The sequence below is a fragment of the Arabidopsis thaliana genome, chromosome 3, assembly GCF_000001735.4.
Source record: "Arabidopsis thaliana chromosome 3, partial sequence".
Lineage (NCBI taxonomy): Eukaryota > Viridiplantae > Streptophyta > Magnoliopsida > Brassicales > Brassicaceae > Arabidopsis > Arabidopsis thaliana.
This window is the reverse complement of record NC_003074.8, coordinates 9790478-9815459: the sequence shown is the minus strand read 5'-3', so window position 1 is coordinate 9815459 and position 24982 is coordinate 9790478. Positions and strand designations below refer to the sequence as shown.

Sequence of the window (24982 nt, the reverse complement as noted above, 5' to 3'; positions counted from 1 at the left end):
AACATTTCAAATAAAGATGAAAATAAATTCTATAATTTAATATTAACAAAAAGTTATATGTTGTCAATATATAATTTAATATTAAAAAATATATAATTTAATATTAAAAAAAAAACAAGTTCCACTTTCTTTTTCTAGTTTCTTTTTGCCAACTCTACATCTTGGTGTTTTACCTTTCATAGAATGTATTATGTTTGATCAAGTCTTATTCTCATGATTCTTTTTTCTTTTTTTCAATCGTGTTTTAACCTCTTATTAGCCTCCATAACAAACTTATACTTATCTCCACGTATTCGTCTCTACTATTGTTGTAATCATTATACCTCACTCCGGTCAAGATATAGCTTTGATCCTTTGAACATCATGTGTTCAAGAAAATGTGTCAAACCTCGAGCATCTGAAGGATCTCGAAAAGTTCCAAAACACATTTTAGATGTACACTTAATGCTGTCATTATTTCAAGTCTCGATCACCAAGATTTTTGAGTTGTTCTCAATGGCATCGAAGTATCCATATCTCCCATTTCATATGTACATATAATTCGAACTCATCATTGATGGCATATAGTACTGAACAACCTTGGCTTTGGGAATCATGGACTAGCCGATCACTCAGGAAGACCATACTTACTAATTCTTAGTAAATTTGTGGCTTTATTGTTGTCTTTGGTAATGAAAAAATGGATTTGGACTTTCAAAATAACAAAATTGCTCAATCAAATGAACTATATTCAAATCGATTCGTTTAGTATGAAGTATGGGAAATGAGTTAAAAAGTCATTAATCTCAACCTTAATAAAACAAGTATAGACACATTCCCCAAAAGGCAAAAATGGGAGGCTAAAATGTTATCATTATGATGATCTCTCAAAGAGACCTTTGACATAAACCATGCCTTTCTCATTAAGCTGAAGCTCTTTCCTCATTTCTTCGACCTGAACATCATCTCCTTGAACCACAATCTCATCCAATCTCCCTTTTGATCCCACCATCATCTTCACTTTTATCTCCTCTTTCCTCGACGCCTTTTTCCAGTAATACACTCCTCTGCAACACACACACACATACAAAATAATCACCATTTCATTGACAAAAAAACAGTCTCAGAGACCTTAAAGAGAGAGAGCTTACGCGAGTGGACTAAGGAGAATGATGAAGAACCAATTGTTTCCAAAATCAGGAACTGTAATGGTTAAGACAAGACCAACACTTGCTAAGCTTATACATGTACAAAACGTAAGCAGAGCAGCTTGTCCTCTACTTGGAACCATCTTTCCTTCAAATCTTTTTATCAAAACAATGTCAGTAACAAAACACAGAAACCCAAATGAAAAGTTCGAGCTTTTTGTAGCTTACGTGATTGTTTCTCCACGATCAGTGATATTGAAATTCTTCCTTGTGAAGAAAGATAGAATCTCTCCAGCTACTTGCTTTGGCTCCTTCTTGACGTCATTAACAACAAACGTCTTTCTCACTATCTACAAATCCTCAACATTGCATTCAAGCTTTTTCAAAATCGAAGAAATTGGGAATTGGAAGTGAAATTTAGGGTTTTGTAATTAGTAAAGTTCGAACCTTTGATTTAACAGAGCGTTTGATTAGAGACCAAAGACCAGGAACAGAGATAACAAACAAACCCAAAGACGTATAATAGCTAGCCAACGAATAACCACCAGTAGCCTCCGTCATTAACAGTAACGAATTAGGGTTTTGTTCCCACCATTGATGAATCTGAATTGCTGAAGAAGAAACAACAGAAAGTGGCTCCACAATCATGGCCGTGACAGCAGAGACTCTGTTTCTCTTCGTGACCATCCATTCTCTTCTCCGCCGTGGAAGCCCTTTGATTATCACCTCTCTTGAAGTAACCCACGGACAAGACAACGGCGGAGAAATCAGCTTCGTCGCCATTGTCAATAGAACTAAAAAGGCTTTCTCTTTGGCTAACAAAAAAAAAGCTTAAACCTTTACATGATGGGTCTATCCAAAAATCGAATGGCTCACATTTTTTCTCATTTTAAAAATATACTTTTAACGGTTTTTAGTATTTATGACAAAACATTAGCTCTGTTTCTTTCTTCTATGTATGAACTAAGAATCAACAATCTCTGGTTTTGTAATTTCTTTTCTAAGCTTTTCAATCACTACTGTGTTTTTGCTTCTGTGAGGTCAAAATCTGGAAGGTAATAATAAATGTGAGACCCACCAATTTAACGAGTTAACTATCTACAGAAGAAGAGTCTTTATCATTAGATCTTCAATCTCTCCCGACATAAAATCAGACCAAACATGATTTTGATTTTGCAATCTGTTCCAAAGACTGTTTGTTTATAGTTCTGTGTGCCCACAAAGGTTTTTTAGCAAAACTAGGGACAGAGTAATAAATCAGAGCATTGAGTTTATTTTCACTAGTAGCAAATGGAGTATGTAGGAACTATACTAGTCCAAGACCAAGAGTGTTGTTATCCAATTGGAATCTTTGATCAAGACTTTAGAGACCAACTTGGTTACTATATCTCCCCTTTGGCAATAAAGGCTATCAAAGCATAGGTAGGTTGAAGCTAAAGGTCAAAATCTTTCCCAAAATTGGCTACTTTATAGGAAAAAGTAGCTCTGAGTTTTTCTGTACAAACATAATAATTAGAGTTCTTCAGACAGGGAGTTATCACCTTCTGTTAGTTCAACAGTTAGCCAATTGGAATCTTTTCATCAAAACTTATTCAACCAACCAACTTGGCAATAAAGTCTTTCAAGCTAAGTTCAAAGCTTTTGTAGAGAGTAAAATGTAACAAAGAATCACACAACATTCCACTCTTTGCTTCCTTTATATCAATAAATAATGTTTTTACAAAGTTATACTTTTCTGCACTCATTGTCAAAAAAATAATTGCTGAAAATAATAACCTCCAAAGGAAGTGAAAAAGGAGGGAAAAAACAAACAAACAATAAGCTTCAGCTGTTCTTTATACACTTAACACAAAACAGCTGATCAGTCTTCTTCTTCTTCCTCCTTAAGTTCTCTGATTGGTTCTTGTCTCAGAGAACTTATATAATATATATATATATATGTATATATATGTAAAAAGATGGTTCCTTTATAATAATCACTTGGTTGCTTTAAAAAGCTGACTTCCAAGAGTAACAGTTGGAGTACCTTCACCCATTACTGTTGTTAAGCTCACTTCTTTATCCAATATTCTTTCAAGCTCTGTCACAACAAAACTCATTGTTGGTCTCTTCTCACTTGATACATCAACACATCTTAGTGTCAATGTAATAAGTTCCTCAACTCCTTCTGCTGTGTATGTACCTCCTAGTCTCTCATCAATCATCATTGGTATATCTGCGTAATCCGTTAAGTTTTGCATCTGCAACTCCCAATGCATACAAAATGAGAATCAAAATAGATTACATTGGCACGGTTTTGAGTGTGATTACATACCCAATCGACTAGAGTTTGCGTTGAGCTTGAAGGGGATGGTTCTGATGCTTCTCTTCCACTTACTAATTCCAAGAGGAATACACCAAAAGCATAGACATCACTTTTCTCTGAAAATCTTTTGAACTCTTGAACCCTGAAAAAAAAAGGGGACAATCTGAGAAACTTTGATACTAAAAAGAAGCATATGAGAGCTTAGAAGGTGAAATCTTTTTAATTTACTCTGGGGAGAGGAAAATCTGGTCTGCAACAATGTGAGACGATGTACCAACATCCTCTCTTCCTAAGAAGTTACGGACTCCTGCATCCGCAACCTTAGCAATGAAATTTTCATCCACAAGAACATTAGCGGTTTTGAAGTCCTTGTGTATCAACCGAGGACTCAACGAGTGAAGATGTGCCAAGCCTAGAGATAACAAAAGGGTATATGCAAGATCAGGACACAAGCTAGAGCTGGCTTCAATGAGGATTTTGTAGAGGATTTACCTTTAGCTGCTCCTATAGATATTGCAAGCCTATGTCTGAACTCTAGTCTATTACCAGGTACTTTACCACCAGCACCTAACAGAGGAAAAGACCTAAACGATGCTTACATCGTCCAAACTCATTTCTCAAACTGATTAAATACCAAATGAAAATAACATTAAGGACAGAGAGTTACCGTACAGGTGACTGGAAACACTTCCATTAGGAACATACTCGTAGACAAGAAACTGTGTGTTGCTTTCTTGGCAAAACCCCAAAAGAGTGACGAGATTACGGTGATGGATAGACGATAGATAACGAACCTGAAGAAATAAACCATATCCTCTCAATCAATACACTTGGTCTAAGAAGACTAAAAGCAAACACTTGAACAAGATTAATTATAGAAACCTCGTTAACAAATTCTTGAGTAGGCAAACCAGGTCTTTTCTTGATAGCTACAAGAACACCATCTTGAAGCAAACCTTTGTAAACCTCGCCGAATTTGCCAATACCAATAAGACTTTTATTGGTAAAACTCTTGGTGGCTTGAGCAAGTTCCTCCATTTCAAATCTTCTAGCTTCTCTCATTGACAACTCAATTGCAACATTTCTTCCTTCTGAACTCACACAAACATATAACAAAAGAAAAAAAAGTCTAAATCATTTTGATATCATCCAAGAAAGTCAATAGAGAGAGAGAGAGAGGAATAGAATTGATGGGATTTGTGATTTACCTTGAGTAGATGGATCAGAAGAGCCAGTCTCAGAAGTTCTAGACAGATTCTTACGACGAAAGACACAAAACCAAAGGAGAAAAACAAACAAAGCAATCAATGCAAGAGCTCCTACAGCACCACCAATGGCAGCTGCAAGAATTGCTGACATTTGGAAAACAAAACTGCCTTCTCTCTCTCTTTCTCTTTTCCTCACCGATGCTCCAAGCTTCTACTACCATGCGATAACCCTGGAGAGAAAGAATAAAACAAGAATGTCGGCGAAAAGAAAAAAAAAAAAACAGAAGAGACAGTTTTAAAAGCAAACAGAGGAGCTTGAGAGGTAAAAAAAGAAAAGGTGTCAACTTTGTAAAAATCAATCAATCAACATGCAGTAAGTATTTTTTAAAAGAACCTTGACAGATCTCCAGAAAATCTCAACTTCATCGGCGATTAAATATCACACAAATTCAACAAAATCGATGACGTGATTCCCCACATTCTTTTTTTTCTCCACATTCAATGAAAAAAATTCCTTATATCGGCAGATTCAAGGAATCAAATTATTTTTCTAATCAGAAACAAGAAAGCTTGGTGTGAAAACGGAACAGAGAGCAATGGAAACATCAAATCAAACCGCCGCAGTTTCTTCTAGAACAACTTGAAGGTAAAAGGGTAAGAAGAAGAACAAGAAGAAGAAATCAAGTCTTGTGTCGGAACGCAGACAATGCCGACAGAAAGTGACATCGTTTCAGACAACAACTCTCTCTCTCTCTCTCTTTCTTAAGACTCACCGAAAATTTTTTACTTACTTAACTAAGAATCAACAACGGCAACAACAACAACAAGAATCAAACTTTTTACTTTGGTTAGTTTTTACTCTTGTGCAACTACCAAACCCATTTGTTTAATTTGGTGAAAAAAAAGGAAGGAATAAAAAAAGAGAACCTTTGAAGACAAGAGTAGAAGCAAGTGGGGTACTTGGCCAGTTTGCAATTACAGCGAATGGGAACTTTTTTTTTTTTTTTAAGAGAGAAGATTCAGAAGGAAGAAACTTAAGACCGCCGCCGTGAAACGTAGTTTCCGCCGCCGCAAGTTTTGAAAGGAGACGAACAAGACCACCACTCTGTCTCTGCCTTCTTCTCTTTTCTTTTTATTTTACTCCGCAATTCTCTCTGTTTATTTTTTCTTTTTTCTTTTTTCGTATGTGTCCTTAAAATGGTTTATTTTTATTACTTTAATAAATGTGTACTTCAATATTAGACTACCAAAAACAAAACAAATAAGATTGTCAATAAAAATTTATTTTTCTCATAAATTAATAAGCAACCAATGATAGATGGGATTCATAACTACAGAAATTTATAATTCTTTAGACTTCATATTTTTGTTTAGTCAATCAATCACATAATTATATTGGAATCACAGCTTTTTCTGCACTATCCTATTATTCTTATGTTTATTACAAAAATATAAAAGGATTATGTCATGTCATAGATTTACATTTAGTTTAAAACCTTTATTTCTAATATTTGAAATATTGGCATAATATTCAGTTTAGGAAGAAGAAGAGCTTAAACTTGTTATAACTCTTATCAGTTGATTTGTTAATTCTAAGCTTAATCTAAACATTAAGAGTCAATTTATTAATGGGAAAAATGTCAATTAATCCCCCAACTTTCAAACAATGATTATTTTATACATCAACTTCGTATGCGGCCGTTTAAAACATGAACTAAACGTTGACTAACTTTTAAAACATGATTATTCGTTGACCAGGCCAAAATAGACATGCCGTTATCAGTCATTAACGGAACTTCTAACATCCGTTATCATCCGTTAACGACTTTATTAGTCAAGTTTTAAATTGTGGCCATTTTAAACACCGACTTTATATGTGACTATTTTAAATATGAACTAAGCGTTGACTACCATTTAAAACATGAGAAATTCGTTGACCAAGCCAAAATAAACATGTTGTCATCATTCATTAAAAGAACTTATAAAATTCATTATCACTTGTTAACGACTTTATTAGTATCCCTAAAACGACTTTGTTTTGAGAATAATCAAAAGATTCTAAATGAAACCCCAGTTCCCCAAATCTATTTCTACAACCGCTCAAACAAGACGAATAATCTTATAATGAGTCTTCAATTTGCTTCCATGATTCCCTTTAAAATTTAAAACAAATATATAAACGAAAACACCTTTATTTGCTTCCAATTACTGGCACTGCGATTATCTCTTTATCAAACTATGTTCTTGGGTTCTGCTTAAAACTTTTGATATGGAGATTTTATATGGAAAAAATCTTTGTGTTCTTTCGATTATTCTCAAACGACGTTGTTTTGGACAGATTAACAGTCATTATTTCTAGGTTCTACTGATAAAGACATATCTATTTTGGCCTGGTTAACGAATTTTTCATGTCTTAAATGGTAGTCAACGTTTAGTTCATGTTTTAAATGGCCAAATAAGAAGTTGATGTTTAAAATGACCACAATTTGAAACTTGACTAATAAAGTTAACGGATGATAACAGACGTTAAAAGTTCCGTTAATGACTGATAACGGCATGTCTATTCTGGCCTGGTCAACGAAAGATCATGTTTTAAAAATTAGTCAACGTTTAGTTCATGTTTTAAACGGGCACATACGAAGTTGATGTATAAAATAACCATTTTTTTAAAGTTGGGGAATTAAATGACATTTTTCCCATTTATTAATCATATATTTGTAATTTAGTAAAATCTAAGTTTAGTAAAAGAATTTTTATTTTATAATTCACCATTTTAATACAAAATTATAATTAACAATGTTATAAATCAAAATAGAATATTTAATTATGTTTCATACTAGTGTTTCTGATTCTTATAGGTAGATGTCACATGACTTACATCTTAGACTGCTACTAAATTTTTTATTTTTGACATGTTATACTGCTACTAACTAAAACATAAATACACCAACAATAATAGCAAAAAGAACTGTAGTTTTAACTAGTACTATTAGAAAGCAAATTAAAAAATTAACCCTTTTGTTGTTATTAATGACAAATAGATATATCCAGCGAACAAACATTCATAAAATATTCTTTTATAAATAAAAAATTCAACAAACTCACTTTTTTACAAAATAAAATAATTAATTTAGGACCACAATTCCTCACATCGACAGAGTAAAAAAAAAATGGTGGGGTCATAAGCCAGCTGTATCGACATACATTTCCTTCTTCTCTCTGACGCTAACTTTTCAAAAACTCACATTTCCACGATCTGCGTTTCGCGTTTTTCTATGTTTTGTTTCAATCTGCGTTTTAACGTTTCTCTTGACTTTTTTTTTTTTTATTCTCTTCTTTTTTTTTCAAACTTTTTTATTTCGTTCTTTTAAAAACTAGAGAATTTTGAAATGTTTAGAGTTTTAGACCAATGATTGAAACGGCGGTCGTGGTCATCATCATGAATAAATCATACAAAATCGGAAATGATTGAAAAAGTGACTCAAAAATTAAATCAATCATAGTCTTCTGCACCAACCGTCTACTTCAATTTAAAAGGCCCATTTTAGGCCCAATAAGTTGTTTTTAGTTGAACAACTGGGGACATTTGTTCTACACAGAGTGAAACTTAATGGGCTATCTAGCCAATTTGGTGGGCCTGTTAAGTATTTTAAATTTGTTTGTGGTGAACCACTCATATAACCAAGATACCAACGAATCAAACCGGGTCAACTTGGTTTTGTTTGGTTGGTCTCTTTCATCACAATATTTGTATTTTGTAGTATACGTTAAAAAATCCATATTTTATGCTCAATTTTTTTTTAATTCGTAACTAGAAGTATTCAATTTTGATTTTGGTTCTTTTGTTTTGGTAATGTTAAGTCTTATCCTTTTGTCACATATTATATGTTTTCGATCCAGCTATCTTATTGTCCAAAAAAAACATAAAACAAGCAATTGTAATCATAAAAATTACTGTTTTATTTAATACGCAAACGTAAATAAGTAAAATTACTGTTTTACGTCTGTGTATTTTGGAATTCGTTTGTCTATCATCTATTACAAATGATAATGTTCTAATAATCAGATTTTTCCGATCAAACTCCAATTTAATCTACTAATTTGGGTCATGTATTAATGTGTTTACCTATTTCTTTATTCTTACAAAATGTTTTTCAAATAAGAGCATCTTCATTAGGGATAGAAACTCTGAAAAACTTATTTTTACTTTTATTTTGTTCTGATTAGTTTAAATAATAATTAAAAAATAACAATAAAATAATAATAAAATTTATATTATTTAATAAAATTGAGTTTCTAACTGATGGAGATGGTTTTAACTATTTTTCATCTGCTTAAATTAAACAATTTAGAGGATTTTTTTAAAAAAAACCAGCTTATTTAGTTTTGCTTCAAAAAACTCTTGAGACCTAGATGAAGTATTAAGTCTTGTCTTAGGACTCATTCATGCCCAATCATGGTATCTTCTGAATGTCAAGAAACATCAATTTTACATTGAAAATCGAGAGGATCTAGCTATCTCATTGTTCAGAAAAAACATAAAAGCAAACAATTATAATCATAAAATTACTGTTTTATTTTAATACGCAAACATAAATAAATAAATTACTGTTTTACGTCTGCGTATTTAGGAATTCGCTTGTCTATCATCTACTACAAATGATAATGTTCTAATACTCAGATTTTTCCGTTCAACCTCCCATTTAATCTACTAATTTGGGTCATGTATTAACTTGTTTTTACAAACAATGTTTTTCAAATTACTGTTTTACATCTGCTTAAATAAACCAGAGTATTTTTCTTCAAGAACCAGCTTGTTTAGTTTTAGCTCTAAAAAGTATCCGGTTTTTCTAATCTAAATTAAACAATCCAAAAGTTTTCATTATATCATAATATAAAATATTTTTCCTGATATAAAGTTTGTAACACTGTTTTCAAAATTGGGAAAAAATAATTTTAAAAACAATGAAACGTGATGGGTGGTTTTAATAAAGAAAAGAAATGAATGCTCTCTGCTTCGTCAGCGAGCTGACTCTCTCTTATTATATATGTCCCCGCAAAAATCTCATCTTTTTCCTTCTTCCTTCCTTCCTATATGTGCCAACAACAAACCAAAACCGTTCCTTTCTTTTTCCATTTTTCTTGTTTTTTTTTGTTTTGTTTTTGGAGTTGTGTTTCACCTGTTGTTGGTTCTTTAGTTCGTCTTCTGGGTTAAACAAAGAAGATCGGTTCTGTTTTTATTTTTATTTTGAAACAAGAAGAAGAAAGCAAGCTACGATGATGTTTCTTGCTGACGCCAATAGATAAAGACACGACTTTTACAAAGCTTAGGACCTGCATTCTCACCGTAATTAGCTCTTCTTCTCAATTTCTCCAAATAAATTTGTGTGTTTTTAATGTGTGTGTTGCAGGTTATCAAAAATGTCGAATCTTTCTGCAAGAACAGGACGAGACCATCAACGTTATGACAACAACTTCCGTCTTGTTTCTGGGTACTTAAATTCTTTTCACCATTTTCTTACATCTCCTTTCACTTTCATGTCGTTGACCTTTATATCGTTCTTGATTTGATATTTTATTGGTTTGGTTCTTTTTAATTTGGATATGACAGATGCATTCCGTATAGGCTGGTGAAAGATGAAGAAGAGGACTCAACAAGTGTTGACTTTGAAAACAAGCTTCAAGTTCTTATGATTTCATCTCCTAATCGTCACGATCTTGTCTTCCCAAAGGTATTTTGTTTTCCTTTAAATTCTTGAAACTATAATGCAAAGTGCTATTGGATAGAAATAGAATCTTTACTTGTGTTATTTGTTTAGGGAGGATGGGAAGATGATGAAACTGTTCTTGAAGCTGCTTCTCGTGAAGCTATGGAAGAAGCAGGAGTTAAAGGAATACTAAGAGTAAGTTTTTTTATTAAGGCAGTCATTCTTTATCGAAAGTTCTTGTATAGATTTAAGATTGGTGTGTTGTGTAGGAAGATCCATTAGGAGTTTGGGAATTTAGAAGTAAGAGTAGCAGTGTGGAAGCTGATTGCTGCTTAGGTGGTGGATGCAAAGGTTATATGTTTGCGTTAGAGGTGAAGGAAGAACTTGCGATATGGCCTGAGCAAGATGACCGCGAGAGAAGATGGGTAAAACCGCAAATCTTTGCTTTTGATAACCGCGAGGAAAGTAGATATGTTGTTATATGAGTGAGTGATAATGGTTTGTGTAAATGCCACAGCTGAATGTAAAAGAAGCCTTGGAGCTGTGTCGGTATGAGTGGATGCAGAGCGCTCTTGAAGAGTTTCTACGAGTAATGGCAGAAGAAGGAAGCACAAAGGAAGACTCTCTTGCCATTTCCAGCATTTCAAATCGAGGAGAGCGTCAAATTGATCCTCGCTACTGCTTTGTAGTCTAACTAGTTTCGTTTCTCTAGGCGTATCAAACCTCTCTCTCAATTGTTATATATTATGGAAAGACTTCTTCTGTAAACAAAGTTAAAACATGAGAAGCAAATGCTTTCAGACCCTGTGACTTGAATGTGTTTCTCATAAGCAAAAGATATATAGAGATTATATTAACTCATAGGATCCATTGTTTTAGATGCTCTTTGAAACAATCAAATACACGAAGATAAACGATTTTAAGACAGTAAATCACTCACAGAACAATGCAACTAAGATAAGGAACCCTTTCACAACAGGGCAGTGCAGACAAGATGAAGATTGGTCCAATTCCCGGTGATTCAGCTAATTGCTTTGAAATATGACTACAATATAAAATCTCTTCAGAGTTCTCTACACAGCGACAAATCAAGTTTTGCAATGAGGTTAATGGCAATCTTCTATCTCCAGATTCTGAATCTGATTTGGTTATCTTATTCCCTCTTTGCATTGTCTACTCGTGTGATGCTAACCCTTCTTCTAGGTAAAGAGAAGTAAAATGGTAGACAGTATTGTTTCTCTGAACTCTTATCTTTCCCAACCATCATAACTAAACAAATTAGCCACTTGAAGATATACTAGATTAGTGTGCACACAAAAAAAAGAAACATATACTAGATTAGTATAAGAGAAATAACTAAGAATAAAACATCTAGATCAAAGAATATTATGAATCCTTCAAGTATTTCAATCTACTGTATTCACCAATTGCAATAACCAAGATCTTACAGAAGCATCACACATCCTTTGAAAGCTTCAATGATCAACATATTGGGATTCAGAAACTGCAGAAAAAGGAAATAATATTAGAAATAGAATGGCCAAAGCCATTGATTTTCTTACCAATATATCATCCATCAACCTAGAGTTGAACCTCAGCGTCTGAGCCATTCTCTGAAACATGATTGCATTTTCTCGCGAGTTCCAGCATTTCCATTGTTCACCGTAGGAATAATCTTATCAGGCCTTAAGAACTGCGCAATAACGAAATCAGTTAATGCTAAAAGAAGTGAAAAACTTATCCAGGACAGATACGGATAGATAAAATAATGACATTCCTGATACATACTTGAACAAACTCACGAAGCTCTGTGAAGCTTGAATGCTCACTATATGGCACCCCTATAAAAGTTACATAATCACCTGACAGTCAGACAAATCGGCCTCCACAAGTCATCATAATATAATGATGATATTTAGAGCTAAGCTCATAGAGAATGTGCATTATAAAAATCAAACGCACCATAAATGGTGATTTTTCCCCTTGAAGTTGGTTTTATCAGATCAAGGTGTTCACCTATCTTCTCGGAGTAAGTCCAACCTAAAAACCAACTTTACTTTTCATACCAATAGTCTAAATAAAATCCATATAAAATAACAGCAAGGGAAAAAATCACCTGTGGGCCTAAATGCCAAAACTGCTCCATACTGTTCTCTATAAATCTTCAAGTGTTCATCGAGTCTCTTCAGGGAAATAATCAGAACAGAGTTATGATCATGCGAGGTTGACATGGAGTCTATATAGAATAATACTTGAGATAAGCATCTTAGATTTAGAGAAATACTTCAACTTTCAATGACGACATAGGCAGAACATGAAGACATGTGGCTTTCCCATCTGTAGAAAGATTCTTCGAAATATCATCCCAACCAAAAGATTGCAGTATTCGTCTTCTTGAAGCATTTGCAAATATCTTAACCTGAAAACTCCAAAAAGTTAGAACATATAGAGTCCCAAAAAGATGGCTAAAACAGAAAGAAAATGTCTCCAGCATTTTATACCCCAAGAGCTTTGGCAATAGCAAGATAAACACATTCTTTTCCAATGCTGTAAGAACCAACCACAATCAGAGTCTTCGGTTGCTTCCTGAGGAAATCCTTTGTGATTCTCACAACATAACTTAACACATCTTCTTTAGAAGGGAATCTGAACAATAACATAAAAAAGAATGGATCAAACATTACATTACGAGCACACGCTCCTTCAAATCCATCACAAGTTATACTATTTGACAAATTTTTGCTCTCACTTGTATCTCGGATTGCAATATGTTGTATCCAAATACAGAACATGAACTCGTTGGTTAAAGAGGAGAGGATGCGTTTGCATCTGTTTAGAAGCCCTGAAATCTCCGGTATGCAGATAACATGTTCCATCTAAGAGACGAAAGTGAATAAGAGCAGCACCAGGGCAATGATTAGCTTCAATTAAAGTGACTTTAATCCCATTAATAGTGTACTCAACGTCTAGCTCCAATGGATGAATAGACCTACACACAGAAACTAATAAATACATAATTTCAAGAAGGAAGTCCTTAGTCACAGACAGCTTTAACAAAGAGCTTACGAGGGATTAACAGAGAGACTAAGTCTAAGAAGACGACTAGTGAGAGAGGAGCAGTAAATAGGACCATGAGACCAAGCTTTAGTGAGACCAATGTAATGATCAGCGTGAAAATGAGTAAGGAAATAAGCAGAACATCCTTGAACACAACCATAGCGAAAAGCATCCACAGTGAACGGTGTTCCTACATACAATCAATCACAAACTTCATGAAATTGGCAAAGAGAGAAGCACATTTAGGCATATGAATTCAAAGAAGAAGAAGAGAGAGAGAGAGAGAGACCTGGAAGTTTCTTGTAAAATGGACATGGTCGAGGCGAGTCATTGCTAAACGAAGAGTCTCTACGCCTTTTTCCAAGAGCACTCGTCGTCTTCTTCGCCGAATTCGAAGCAGGTGAAGTGAAAGGAGAAGGCTTTTGTAAACCCCAACTCTGAAACAAATCAGTTTGTTTCATCTTCTTCGTTGTATCAGGAGAATTCTCTTGTAAACCCCAAATCTGAAACAAGTTCGACTGTTTCATCTTCTTCACAGAAGAAGAAACAGTCTCTTCATCTTCCACTAAACAAGACCAATCAGAACCAGCCTTATAGAAATCAGACGCAAAACCCTCTTCTTCTTCATTCTCTTCAACATCGTCGTTAAACACAAAACCCTCTTCGTCTTCTTCTTCTTCATTTACACCGTCGTTGAAACGAGAACCAAAACAGTTTTCGTCGTCGTCTTCATCAGAAAAATCCATCCTTTTCTGTCTATAGAGGTTCAATGAAAATGAAAGGTCAAAAGAGTCAATTTTGACCCGCCCGCCAAAGGTTGCTTTTTGGCCATTGAGTGTCTCTCAACGAGAGAGAGAGAAGAGAAGAGAGTAAAAATGGTAAAAAGCCCAAAACAAAACGTGAGGAGCAGCAAGAAGACAGATTTAACAACACAAAAGGGCCCAACCACTACGTCATTTTGTATCAATCTAACATCGCCATCGTCGTCGTCTTCGTCACCGTCGTCTTCAAGCTTTATCGGCGATTGGGTCTTCCTTACGAAAAATCAAAGCTTTTTTAGAATTTTCAATTTTTGGGGAAAGATCCAATTTTTATCCTTCTTCCTTTTATTCGACGCCATTTTGTTTGGTAAAGCTTAAATCTCAAAAAGGATTCTCTTTGTTGGGAGAGAACTTGTGCAATCTGCATCTTCTGTTAGAAATCGATCTGGATCTGAAGCTCCTCTATCGTCCCTTCGCAGGTTTTGTCTCATTTTCTCTTTCTCTATGCTAATCATCGAAAACCCTTGTTTCAATTTTGTCCATTTGATCTCTGTTTCAATCAAAGGTACAAGCTTGTGTTTGCAATCACCATCTAATAGCCCTTCTTAGGTTTTATGCTTCTTCTCTTGAAGGCTAAGATTCATATGAGGGAGGCCTGAGCTAGTTGATTGGTTCAAGTTTGCAGCTTTAGATGATCCTTTAACTGAGCTATCTTCATTCTTTAATTACCAATGGGAGAGTGGGTCATCGGAGCTTTCATCAACATTTTTGGAAGTGTTGCTATTAATTTTGGCACAAACCTTCTCAAATTGGGACATAATGAGGTCTGCATTTGCCTCAGCCACTACTGTTTGGTTACATTTGATCTCGTCACGTGAAACGTATTGTCTTACTTTGTGTATTATCAGAGAGAAAGGTTAGCCCTACAAGATGGCGGAGGAAAGATGCCATTGAAGCCAATTATACATAATCAGACTTGGAGAGTTGGTATGTCCTGGTCTTAAACCTTTTCCCCGTTGAAGTTTATATGAAGCTTTTTCTGAGTCTCCAATGTTGTTGGAATCTTACAGGGATCCTTGTCTTTCTTCTTGGGAATTGCCTCAATTTCATTTCGTTTGGTTATGCTGCTCAGGTAGAATGATCTGCTCGACATTGCCTACTTGCGTGATTTGTCAGGTTTCATTATGGTTTCTCTTTGGTTTTCTTACCGTTATGAACTCTCTTTGCAGTCCCTTCTAGCAGCTCTTGGATCCATTCAATTTGTATCCAACATAGCATTTGCTTATGTTGTATTGAACAAAATGGTTACTGTCAAGTATGCAAACTACCTCGCTGCAATCTTTAACATGCATTACCGATTTACTAAGTCTCTGCTCTTCTAATATCTTTAGTATGCCTTGGTCACAGAGTACTCGTTGCTACAGCCTTTATAGTTCTTGGAAACGTTTTCCTTGTAGCTTTTGGTAATCACCAGTCACCAGGTAACTATTCTTGAACAGATTGTTCTGTCGTTTTTTCACAAAGCGTGGCCTAATAAAAATCTTCTGTGCTCAGTTTTCACACCCGAACAGTTGGCAGAGAAATATAGCAATGTAACATTCTTGGTCTACTGTGGTATTTTGATTTTAATAGTAGCCGTGCACCATTTCCTCTATAGGTGAGTCTTGCATTTGAAATTCTTCCTTGACTATTTTCAACTATCGGGACCTCTTTTGTGATTAGTTTAATCGAAATATTCAGGAAGGGAGAAGTTTTGATATCTACACCTGGACAAGAAATTAGCTCTTATTGGAAAATGCTGCTTCCTTTCTCATATGCAGTGGTCTCGGGTGCTATAGGATCATGTTCAGTTTTATTTGCCAAGTCACTGTGAGTTTGCAAATCTACAGGCTTTACTTGAAAATCAGATAGTTTCAGGTGATAAATTTGAGTTTCGTTTTGTAGCTCGAACTTGCTGAGATTGGCCATGTCTAGTAGCTATCAACTGCACAGCTGGTTCACATACTCTATGCTTCTTTTATTTCTTAGTACAGCCGGATTCTGGGTAAAAAAAAACCTCAAGCTACTGAAATATTTTGGTGCTTTGTTGTGCCGTTGAGACTATATAGTTACTGAAGTAAAAACGTCTTTCATGTGCTTCTGTTGCAGATGACAAGATTGAATGAAGGATTGTCTCTATATGATGCAATTCTCATAGTTCCAATGTTTCAGATTGCTTGGACTTTCTTCTCCATCTGTACAGGATGCATTTACTTTCAAGAGTTTCAGGTTCATCTATTGACTACATTGTGATGCTTTTCCTCTCTTTTCTTTATCTTCGGGCTAATACGGATCTAGATGATTAGTTTGATCATTTTGTCACAGAATGGTGTGGGTTTAGGGATAGTCGCTTAGATAATTTTCTTCTTCCTTAAACAGGTTTTCGATGCGCTAAGAACAACAATGTTCATATTAGGAATGATGTGTGTATTCATAGGCATTTCTTTACTAGCACCTGATGATACAAGAGGCAATGAGACAAAAGATAATTCATCATCTCTTGACTCCATCGTGTCCTCGAGTGTGCCAACTGAGGAGGACAGGTAAAAAACTGTGTTCTCATTAGAAATTCAGAAGTTTTCTATGATTTAGCTACTATAACTATTTTGATCTTCAATAACAGGTTGATACCACAATCATCTGAAGATGGACACAGCAAAGACACAAGAGTAGTTGTACAAGGAATGTATATGAAAGCAGCTGATTTAATTGCCAAGACAAAGGTACCCACAAGCAGAACCATCTTCATTTGTGAGCTTATTCAACAGTACTAATTAAAACTCTTTACTTCATTGTGTTGCAGACTGCTTGTTTAGCAGCACTAGGATTTGGTGAAGACTCTATAAATGCATCTGCGATTCTAGTGATGCCAATGGTATCTTCGAAGATTACAGGGTTTAGAGGAAACGGACTCGAACGGGCAAAGATTTTGTCCATGAGAGGGTCAGGATGGAGCAAACTAGCCATGGAAGAAGAAGGAACAAGAATGCTTGAAAAGACCATCTCTTCAAAGGCTTAAGTAGGTAGTGAAAACAGAAAGCATGAGACCGAATCTCATGCACATTCTTCTCTTATCACATATGTTGTAGTAGCAAAATCTGTTTTTAGGAAACCATCCCACGATTGTGTATTCTTGCAAGAACCAAATTGTATTACATAACAACATCTCTGTATATTCATTTTTTTGTTTGAGACCTGTGAAAAGTGTTTCATAAAGCACAAAATGTAAACAAGTTTGAATCGAGTTTATATTATTATTACAAATCCATAACTCAGGTATATAATTATATACAGTATTTGGAGAATCATATGCAAACAGCTGCTACTCTTGCTCTCCTTAGATCACTATAACTAGCGTCTAATAACTAGTAGTGCAATTTATTTTCTCTAAAGAGAACATGAATGTTGTTGCCTTAACAGTAATGTTAACGGTAATATAAAGTCTAATTAGTCTAAGTGAGAATCAACATAAATAGTCTTACCTTAAGTAAATGTTGTCAAATTTCAGAAACTGGAAACTAGCCGTTTGATTATTGGAAAAGAAAGGAAACGAAAAGGAATACAAATAGCTAAATCTTTGTGTAAGATTTCACAATCTCTTCTTTTGTGTTGTTTGTTTATATTTGTTTCTGAGAAAATCTAAGATGAATCCAAAAAGATGTGCAGCTTGCAAGTATCTGAGAAGAAGATGTCCAAAAGATTGCGTATTCTCACCATATTTCCCTCCAAACGATCCTCAAAAATTTGCATGTGTCCACAGAATCTATGGTGCTGGAAACGTTTCCAAAATGCTTCAGGTATACACATCTTTGTGTATCTTCTTCTAATATCCTATTTAAGATCACACTTTATGCATATATATAAGTAAGTGTATTCATGGTTGGATTTTGGTGATCTTTTTGACAGCAACTTCCTGATCAGACAAGAGCTGAAGCAGTGGAATCTTTGTGCTTTGAAGCAAAATGCAGAGTAGATGACCCTGTTTATGGTTGTGTTGGCATTATTCATTTACTTAAAACTCAGATTCAGAAAACTCAGAATGAATTAGCCAAAACTCAAGCTGAGATTGCTGTTGCTCAAACCAAACTTAGCCAAACCCAAAATTCTGATTTTATGTAATATCTCTCAGTTTCATCAATAAAATCTCCTCTGCATTTTTGTTTCCCTGTAACTTATAAGATTCAACTAACTTTGATATATCAAACTCATAATCATAATCAAGAGGCCATTAGCTATACTGAAAAGTGTATCACAAAACACAAAATGTAAACAAGTTTGAATAGTTTATGATTATTTATTACAAATCCATACTACAATTATACAGTCTTCACCGATATTTTGAGAACCATAATGTAAAAAAGAGAAAGAGAAAAAAATGGAAAAACATGAAACAAAGTTTGATGAAATCACTTCCAGTTGTTGGCAACAATGTCAGCCAAGTCAACAACTCTCTGTGAGTAACCCCATTCATTATCATACCAAGCAATCACCTTAACCATATCATCTCCCATAACCATAGTGAGTGATGAATCAATGGTCGTTGAAAAATCTGAGCATCTGAAATCAACGGACACTAGTGGCTCATCGCAGACATCGAGTATACCTTTAAGCTCTTTCTCTGCAGAATCTCTGAAAGCAGCGTTGACTTCCTCAGCAAATGTCTTCTTTGAGACCTGCACAACGAGATCAACCACTGATACGTTTGGTGTTGGTACACGGAGAGCGATCCCGTTGAGTTTTCCTTTGAGGTTAGGGAGCACAAGAGCCACAGCTTTAGCTGCTCCTGTAGAAGTAGGAACAATGTTCAAAGCAGCTGCTCTTGCTCTCCTTAGATCACGGTGACTCGCGTCTAGCAACCTCTGGTCACCGGTGTAAGAGTGAGTAGTCGTCATTGTACCCTTTATGATACCTGCAATGTTACAAACACATTAAAACCCGTTTCATTGATCCCGTGAGAGAACACGAAAAGCGAAAGCGGAAAACGGATTGCATACCGAATTTCTGGTCAAGAACTTTGACAAAGGGAGCAAGACAGTTGGTAGTGCAAGATGCATTGCTGATGATAGGTTCATCATGACTGTAAGCATCTGCATTGACACCAACGACATAAGTTGGAATATCTCCTTTGCCTGGAGCAGTAATGATAACCTTCTTGGCACCAGCTTCAATGTGTTTCCCTGCACCTTCTCTATCCACAAACACTCCGGTTCCTTCGATGACAATGTCAATTCCTAGCTCCCTAAGATACCAACCATATCCAATTCAAATGCTTATTCTAGACTTGAGATAAAAAGACTGATCACATAAGTGGTTTTTCGACTTACTTCCAAGGGAGAAGAGACGGGTTTCGGTTAGAGACAACTTGGATGATCTTTCCATCAACAGAGATTGCAGTCTCTCCAGAAGGTTTGACATCAGCATCAAAGATTCCGAGAGTAGAGTCGTATTTAAGTAAATGCGAAGCCTGCTTGACGCCACCAGTGTCATTAATGGCAATGATATCAAGAGGAGAGTCCTTGCGACCATGCCAACATCTCAGGAAGTTCCTCCCGATCCTACCGAATCCATTAATGGCCACCTTAAGCTTGGCCTCAGTCACACCTTTCCTGTATCCACCACTGCTTCCCATCTGATACACAAACAGAACAACCATCCAAATAGTTTACAAAACCGGCGAGAAACAGAAGCAAACATAATTCATCCGATTTATCGATAGACATGCATATAGGTACAAACATTTCATATAGTTGATGATCATCATAAGGAAGAACACGTAAGCTACAAATAATGTTGGAGGAGAACAGAGAACTCACTGCAGAAGTCTGGAAGGAGACGATGGAAACGAACTCATCGGAAGAAAGTTTCTTGCCGAAGGGAAGAGAAGCAGAGGAGCTTCGCAATCCTGAGAATTCAGTGAAACCCTGAAAACAAAACACAACATTTAGTTAACTTGTGTAAGAGAGACCTGAAGAAGAGAAGAAGAAGAAGGAGGAAGGTACCTTGGGGACAGAGAAAGTAACCGAAGCCATGGTGACCAGAAAGAATCCAAGTTAAGGTTTGTAGCAGACAGGAGAGCAAAAAGGATTGGTGAAGCAGAGACTAGTAATATAGGATAAAGAATTGATGACTTGGAGGCAAATAAGATTAGATTCTGGATAGCTTTCTTACTTGTTTCTATGGTTGTGGTTTTACCACTCTCTTGTCTCTTCATGTTTCTATGATCACATATTCACAAAGTCCCTCCTTCACCTATTTTTTAGATTTTTGGGCCTTTCATTTGGGCTTCTTCATTTGTGTGTGTGGTCACGGTTATAAAAGGAGGATAAGGCTGCTCTCCATTTGTCTGACTTTCAAAGCTAAGACTTTTTAGAGCAGAGGTTCTTAGGACTGGCTGAGAGAATATTGGCCAAAGGATTTAGTAAAGCTGATTTTGGTAAACCACAGACCTTGTATGCCTTTTAAGTTGGACAGAGAGTCTATATGCCTGTATTGAAGTAATGAAGAATACATCATCTGTACGATGTTACAAATGCCTAATTTCACAAATCTACATACCCATAAAGTGATATGGACAATGGAGACAAAACTTATAACAACTACCATAGAAAGCTACACATTCCATACGATGGTGAGGCAGACAAAATCCTGCAACTCCATCAGCTCGAGGGCAGAGAAACATAAATGCTGGTGTTAGTCATAATCTACTTCAAGTTCCCCGTTATGTCACATGCTCTCTGTTCAAAACTAACTTCCATACGTCTAATCAAATCCAATGCTAAAGCTAGTTATTCACAATTTTGAAGGTACATAGTTCCTACACAGACCATACTATGAAAGGAAACTCAATGAGGCTTAGAGTCAGAGATCAAAAGATCATTAATCAACAATAGCAACGAGTTTTTACATCCAAGTATCCAACAGAAATCTGTAAAACATAATCAGACCCGGAGAATCTGCAGCTTGTTAGAGAAGGCAATGGCAACCCAATCAGGCTGAGAAGATGACCACTGAAGCTGCTCAACCTCAGCGCCGGCTGTGTAAGCTAGAATCGGATCCAGACCACCTTCAACATGCTGTCCCATGGAAGATATATCCCAAATCAACGCCTGAGAATCATCTCCAGCGGAGCAGATATGGGAAGAGCTATGAGGAGCCCAAGCTATAGCATTGACACTAGCCTGATGTCGCTGAAGCTCCACGACAGGAAGAGCCGGAAACCGAATATCCAACACAACAATTTTAGCACTGCCCATGATAACAGTAGCCATATACCTCGGATCCTGCTTGTTCCAACTAAGTCGCACCAAAGGAGTACTAGGCTCACCACTCTCGTAGATAATCGTCGAATGCTCCTTATCACGGAGATCAAACACTCTAACGGAACCATCCTCTGAGACAGAGGCAAAGACACCAACACCACCCCAAGCAATGTCATAAACCTCTTTATCATGAGCAATAAGCTGGGTATCAACAACTTCACGCTCTATATCCCAAATAGTACAAGTGGTATCAATACTAGAAGTACCAATTCGTCTAGGCTCAGCTTCATTCCAATCAAATGAAGTGATTGGACCACTAAACTCACTATTCTTATCACTACTAAGACAAGACTTAAGCTCAACACGAGATTCATCATCAGAGATTCGCCATAAACGAAGGAAATCACTAGAAGTAGCTAAAAGATCGGGTCTTTGACATTCTTTATCGGGTATGAAACTGGTTTTCGTTGGTGGGTAAGGATGTTCGAAGCAGAGATTTGGATCTGAACGAATCTCACCATTTGATTCATCAAGCTGAACAATTTCGACGCGATTCGGATATTGCTCGATGAGGCTTGTGATTGCGAGCCGATACTTCTTGTCTCGACGAATGCTCCAGTTCATTGCGTAGATCTGCCATGGTGCTTCGTATGTGTAAATCTCTGATCTTTTTGATTGCTCTTCAGAACCATTTTGGATTTGATCGCTGCTCGTAACCATCTTTGCTTCAATGTAGCATAAACCCTAGATTCCTCTGCTTCGTCTTCTTCTTCTAATGGATATTTACTATTTCTTCTTTTTAGCTAACAAAAACGACGACGTTTAATACACGTAGAATCGATCCGGTTTGGTTCGAAATTTCTGTATTTCGTTTGGTTTAGTGGTTCCTAGTCGAATCAATCTGGTTATGCTTCCTCTTGCTACACAATAAACCGAATCCGAACCAAATCAGCCAAACTTCGGTTTAGTTCGGTTTATATGCAGCTTCATCATCATCCACACACGATCAATCGAGGAAAGAGTGAATGTGAGAATTTGGTGATTTATCGTTAATCCATGGCGGCTCCGTCGCCGTCTTCACCACCAAACCTCCTCTCTCCTCCACCATTCCGATCTCCCGAAGCTTCTTACTTTCTCCGAACTTGTTCAAATTTCTCTCAATTGAAACAAATTCACACCAAAATCATCAAACACAATCTCACCAACGATCAGTTACTAGTTCGTCAGCTCATAAGTGTTTCTTCTTCCTTCGGAGAAACCCAATACGCTTCTCTCGTCTTTAATCAACTTCAATCTCCTTCTACTTTTACCTGGAACCTTATGATAAGATCTCTCTCTGTTAATCACAAACCTCGTGAAGCTCTTCTTCTCTTTATCCTTATGATGATCTCTCATCAATCCCAGTTTGATAAATTCACTTTCCCTTTTGTTATCAAAGCTTGTCTCGCTTCTTCGTCGATTCGTTTAGGTACCCAAGTTCATGGTTTAGCTATTAAAGCTGGGTTTTTTAATGATGTCTTCTTCCAAAACACTCTCATGGATCTTTACTTTAAGTGTGGGAAACCAGATAGTGGACGTAAGGTGTTTGATAAAATGCCTGGGAGAAGTATTGTTTCATGGACTACTATGCTTTATGGTCTTGTCTCCAATTCTCAGTTAGATTCTGCAGAGATTGTATTCAATCAAATGCCAATGAGAAACGTTGTTTCATGGACTGCAATGATTACGGCTTACGTTAAGAACCGTAGACCCGACGAGGCGTTTCAGCTCTTTAGGAGAATGCAGGTTGATGATGTCAAGCCTAATGAGTTTACGATTGTTAATTTGTTGCAAGCTTCTACTCAGTTAGGAAGCTTGTCTATGGGAAGATGGGTTCATGACTATGCTCATAAAAACGGTTTTGTGCTTGATTGTTTCCTTGGAACCGCTTTGATCGATATGTATAGCAAATGTGGAAGCTTGCAGGACGCAAGGAAAGTATTTGACGTGATGCAGGGTAAGAGTTTAGCGACTTGGAACTCGATGATCACTAGCTTAGGGGTACATGGATGTGGTGAAGAGGCTTTGTCTCTGTTTGAAGAGATGGAAGAAGAAGCAAGCGTAGAACCAGACGCTATCACTTTCGTTGGTGTCTTATCCGCTTGTGCGAATACTGGAAATGTAAAGGATGGTTTGAGGTACTTTACTCGGATGATCCAAGTTTACGGTATCTCACCTATTCGAGAACATAATGCTTGTATGATCCAATTGTTGGAGCAAGCCCTTGAGGTGGAGAAAGCTTCAAACTTGGTTGAATCCATGGATTCTGATCCAGACTTCAATTCTTCATTTGGTAATGAATACACGGATGGAATGAATGAAACGAACGAAACTCCGAGCCAACATCAAATTATGTTCACCAAGTGGGATACAGGCCGATTTTGAAGGTTCAGTGTCTCTTGACATATATATTTTCGTCTATTAAACAGATTCATTGATCATCTTTGTAACTATACAAGAAAAGCTCCTTCAAAAGTAGTGTAATGTCATGTACTTGTAAAAGGAATGGGAGCTTAAGCAGGGAAAATAGTAAATTCGATTTGTAATAGTGTCATGTATTTTGTAAACAGATTCATTTATCTTTTTACATTATGATTCTCAAAATATCGGCCAAGAGACTCAAGACTGTATAATTGTCACCCTTTAGTTATGGATTTGTGATAATAATAAACTCGATTCGAACTTGTTTACATTTGTGTTTTATGAAACACTTTTTTAGTATAGCTAATGGCCTCTTGATTATGAGTCTGATATAGTTAAAGTTAAAGAAGATCACTATCTTATAAGTAGAAGCAATCGGAAACGAAAATGCAGAGGAGAATTTATTGTTGAAACTGAGAGATATTACATAAAATCAGAAATATGGGTTTGGCTAAGTTTGGTTTGAGCAACAGCAATCTCAGCTTGAGTTTTGGCTAATTCATTCTGAGTTTTCTGAATCTGAGTTTTAAGTAAATGAATAATGCCAACACAACCATAAACAGGATCATCTACTCTGCATTTTGCTTCAAAGCACAAAGATTCCACTGCTTCAGCTCTTGTCTGATCAGGAAGTTGCTGTCAAAAAGATCACCAAAATCCAACCATGAATACACTTACTTATATATATGCATAAAGTGTGATCTTAAATAGGATATTAGAAGAAGATACACAAAGATGTGTATAGATATATATACCTGAAGCATTTTGGAAACGTTTCCAGCACCATAGATTCTGTGGACACATGCAAATTTTTGAGGATCGTTTGGAGGGAAATATGGTGAGAATACGCAATCTTTTGGACATCTTCTTCTCAGATACTTGCAAGCTGCACATCTTTTTGGATTCATCTCAGATTTTCTCAGACACAAATATAAACAAATAACACAAAAGAAGAGATTGTGAAATCTTACACAAAGATTTAGCTATTTGTATTCCTTTTCGTTTCCTTTCTTTTCCAATAATCAAACGGCTAGTTTCCAGTTTCTGAAATTTGAGAA

The 24982-nt window shown here is 36.0% G+C and overlaps 10 protein-coding genes and 1 long non-coding RNA gene across 22 annotated transcripts; 5 read left to right on the top strand and 6 right to left on the bottom strand.

Annotated features, from left to right (window-relative positions):
• Positions 1 to 707: 707 nt before the first annotated feature.
• On the bottom strand, positions 708 to 2237 carry CCB1 (cofactor assembly of complex C). Its single transcript, NM_113582.5, has 4 exons — positions 1575 to 2237; positions 1356 to 1477; positions 1131 to 1283; positions 708 to 1046 (listed from the first exon to the last, which is right to left on the bottom strand). The coding sequence occupies exons 1-4, from the start codon at positions 1908 to 1910 to the stop codon at positions 854 to 856; spliced, it is 804 nt and encodes a 267-aa protein (NP_566797.1). The 5' UTR covers positions 1911 to 2237; the 3' UTR covers positions 708 to 853.
• A 548-nt stretch (positions 2238 to 2785) lies between these two features.
• AT3G26700 (Protein kinase superfamily protein) lies at positions 2786 to 5878 on the bottom strand. 5 transcript variants are annotated; one of them, NM_113581.4, is made up of 8 exons: positions 5035 to 5878; positions 4641 to 4870; positions 4315 to 4523; positions 4100 to 4226; positions 3925 to 3999; positions 3661 to 3844; positions 3442 to 3574; positions 2786 to 3367 (listed from the first exon to the last, which is right to left on the bottom strand). In NM_113581.4, the coding sequence occupies exons 2-8, from the start codon at positions 4789 to 4791 to the stop codon at positions 3104 to 3106; spliced, it is 1143 nt and encodes a 380-aa protein (NP_189304.2). In that variant the 5' UTR covers positions 4792 to 4870; positions 5035 to 5878; the 3' UTR covers positions 2786 to 3103. The 5 variants fall into 5 exon arrangements, with proteins under 5 accessions (NP_189304.2, NP_001327329.1, NP_001327330.1 ...); NM_001338820.1 differs by having other exon boundaries at positions 5568 to 5878; NM_001338819.1 differs by having other exon boundaries at positions 4641 to 5878.
• A 3800-nt stretch (positions 5879 to 9678) lies between these two features.
• NUDX13 (nudix hydrolase homolog 13) lies at positions 9679 to 11207 on the top strand. Of its 2 annotated transcripts, NM_113580.2 has the most exons (6): positions 9679 to 9987; positions 10052 to 10132; positions 10252 to 10372; positions 10460 to 10543; positions 10618 to 10773; positions 10866 to 11207. In NM_113580.2, the coding sequence occupies exons 2-6, from the start codon at positions 10062 to 10064 to the stop codon at positions 11040 to 11042; spliced, it is 609 nt and encodes a 202-aa protein (NP_189303.1). In that variant the 5' UTR covers positions 9679 to 9987; positions 10052 to 10061; the 3' UTR covers positions 11043 to 11207. The 2 variants fall into 2 exon arrangements, with proteins under 2 accessions (NP_189303.1, NP_850636.1); NM_180305.2 differs by having other exon boundaries at positions 9679 to 10132.
• On the bottom strand, positions 11178 to 14291 carry SNM1 (DNA repair metallo-beta-lactamase family protein; the record flags this gene model as incomplete). Of its 4 annotated transcripts, none has more annotated exons than NM_001338816.1 (10): positions 13695 to 14273; positions 13415 to 13595; positions 13098 to 13337; positions 12850 to 12994; positions 12633 to 12767; positions 12465 to 12531; positions 12311 to 12388; positions 12137 to 12189; positions 11943 to 12041; positions 11178 to 11852 (listed from the first exon to the last, which is right to left on the bottom strand). In NM_001338816.1, the coding sequence occupies exons 1-9, from the start codon at positions 14149 to 14151 to the stop codon at positions 11943 to 11945; spliced, it is 1455 nt and encodes a 484-aa protein (NP_001319649.1). In that variant the 5' UTR covers positions 14152 to 14273. The 4 variants fall into 4 exon arrangements, with proteins under 4 accessions (NP_001319649.1, NP_850635.1, NP_001319650.1 ...); NM_001338817.1 differs by having other exon boundaries at positions 11213 to 11821; positions 11911 to 12041; NM_180304.2 differs by having other exon boundaries at positions 11178 to 12041; positions 13695 to 14291.
• AT3G05075 lies at positions 11323 to 11845 on the top strand. Its single transcript, NR_141147.1, has one exon. It is a non-coding gene; the product is annotated as an other RNA (long non-coding RNA).
• Positions 14251 to 17476, top strand: AT3G26670 (magnesium transporter, putative (DUF803)). 4 transcript variants are annotated; one of them, NM_202638.2, is made up of 13 exons: positions 14251 to 14645; positions 14852 to 14990; positions 15075 to 15153; positions 15237 to 15298; positions 15396 to 15481; positions 15574 to 15647; positions 15721 to 15823; positions 15907 to 16035; positions 16111 to 16210; positions 16315 to 16434; positions 16585 to 16748; positions 16829 to 16928; positions 17009 to 17476. In NM_202638.2, the coding sequence occupies exons 2-13, from the start codon at positions 14898 to 14900 to the stop codon at positions 17222 to 17224; spliced, it is 1326 nt and encodes a 441-aa protein (NP_974367.1). In that variant the 5' UTR covers positions 14251 to 14645; positions 14852 to 14897; the 3' UTR covers positions 17225 to 17476. The 4 variants fall into 4 exon arrangements, with proteins under 4 accessions (NP_974367.1, NP_850634.1, NP_189301.1 ...); NM_180303.4 differs by having other exon boundaries at positions 14799 to 14990; NM_113578.4 differs by having other exon boundaries at positions 14776 to 14990; positions 17009 to 17474.
• Positions 17477 to 17839: 363 nt separating this feature from the next.
• LBD24 (LOB domain-containing protein 24) lies at positions 17840 to 18331 on the top strand. The gene is made up of 2 exons (NM_113577.4): positions 17840 to 18002; positions 18112 to 18331. Exons 1-2 carry the CDS (start codon positions 17850 to 17852, stop codon positions 18322 to 18324), a joined length of 366 nt encoding a protein of 121 aa, NP_189300.1. The 5' UTR covers positions 17840 to 17849; the 3' UTR covers positions 18325 to 18331.
• Positions 18332 to 18414: 83 nt separating this feature from the next.
• On the bottom strand, positions 18415 to 20598 carry GAPA (glyceraldehyde 3-phosphate dehydrogenase A subunit). The gene is made up of 5 exons (NM_113576.4): positions 20205 to 20598; positions 20019 to 20126; positions 19530 to 19834; positions 19200 to 19444; positions 18415 to 19114 (listed from the first exon to the last, which is right to left on the bottom strand). Exons 1-5 carry the CDS (start codon positions 20232 to 20234, stop codon positions 18612 to 18614), a joined length of 1191 nt encoding a protein of 396 aa, NP_566796.2. The 5' UTR covers positions 20235 to 20598; the 3' UTR covers positions 18415 to 18611.
• On the bottom strand, positions 20586 to 22281 carry LWD2 (Transducin/WD40 repeat-like superfamily protein). Its single transcript, NM_113575.4, has one exon. It carries the CDS (start codon positions 22182 to 22184, stop codon positions 21144 to 21146), a length of 1041 nt encoding a protein of 346 aa, NP_189298.1. The 5' UTR covers positions 22185 to 22281; the 3' UTR covers positions 20586 to 21143.
• A 155-nt stretch (positions 22282 to 22436) lies between these two features.
• On the top strand, positions 22437 to 24193 carry AT3G26630 (Tetratricopeptide repeat (TPR)-like superfamily protein). Its single transcript, NM_113574.3, has one exon. It carries the CDS (start codon positions 22521 to 22523, stop codon positions 23886 to 23888), a length of 1368 nt encoding a protein of 455 aa, NP_189297.1. The 5' UTR covers positions 22437 to 22520; the 3' UTR covers positions 23889 to 24193.
• Positions 24194 to 24342: 149 nt separating this feature from the next.
• On the bottom strand, positions 24343 to 24832 carry LBD23 (LOB domain-containing protein 23; the record flags this gene model as incomplete). Its single annotated transcript, NM_113573.4, has 2 exons — positions 24343 to 24560; positions 24680 to 24832. 2 exons carry the CDS (start codon positions 24830 to 24832, stop codon positions 24348 to 24350), a joined length of 366 nt encoding a protein of 121 aa, NP_189296.1. The 3' UTR covers positions 24343 to 24347.
• Positions 24833 to 24982: the final 150 nt, after the last annotated feature.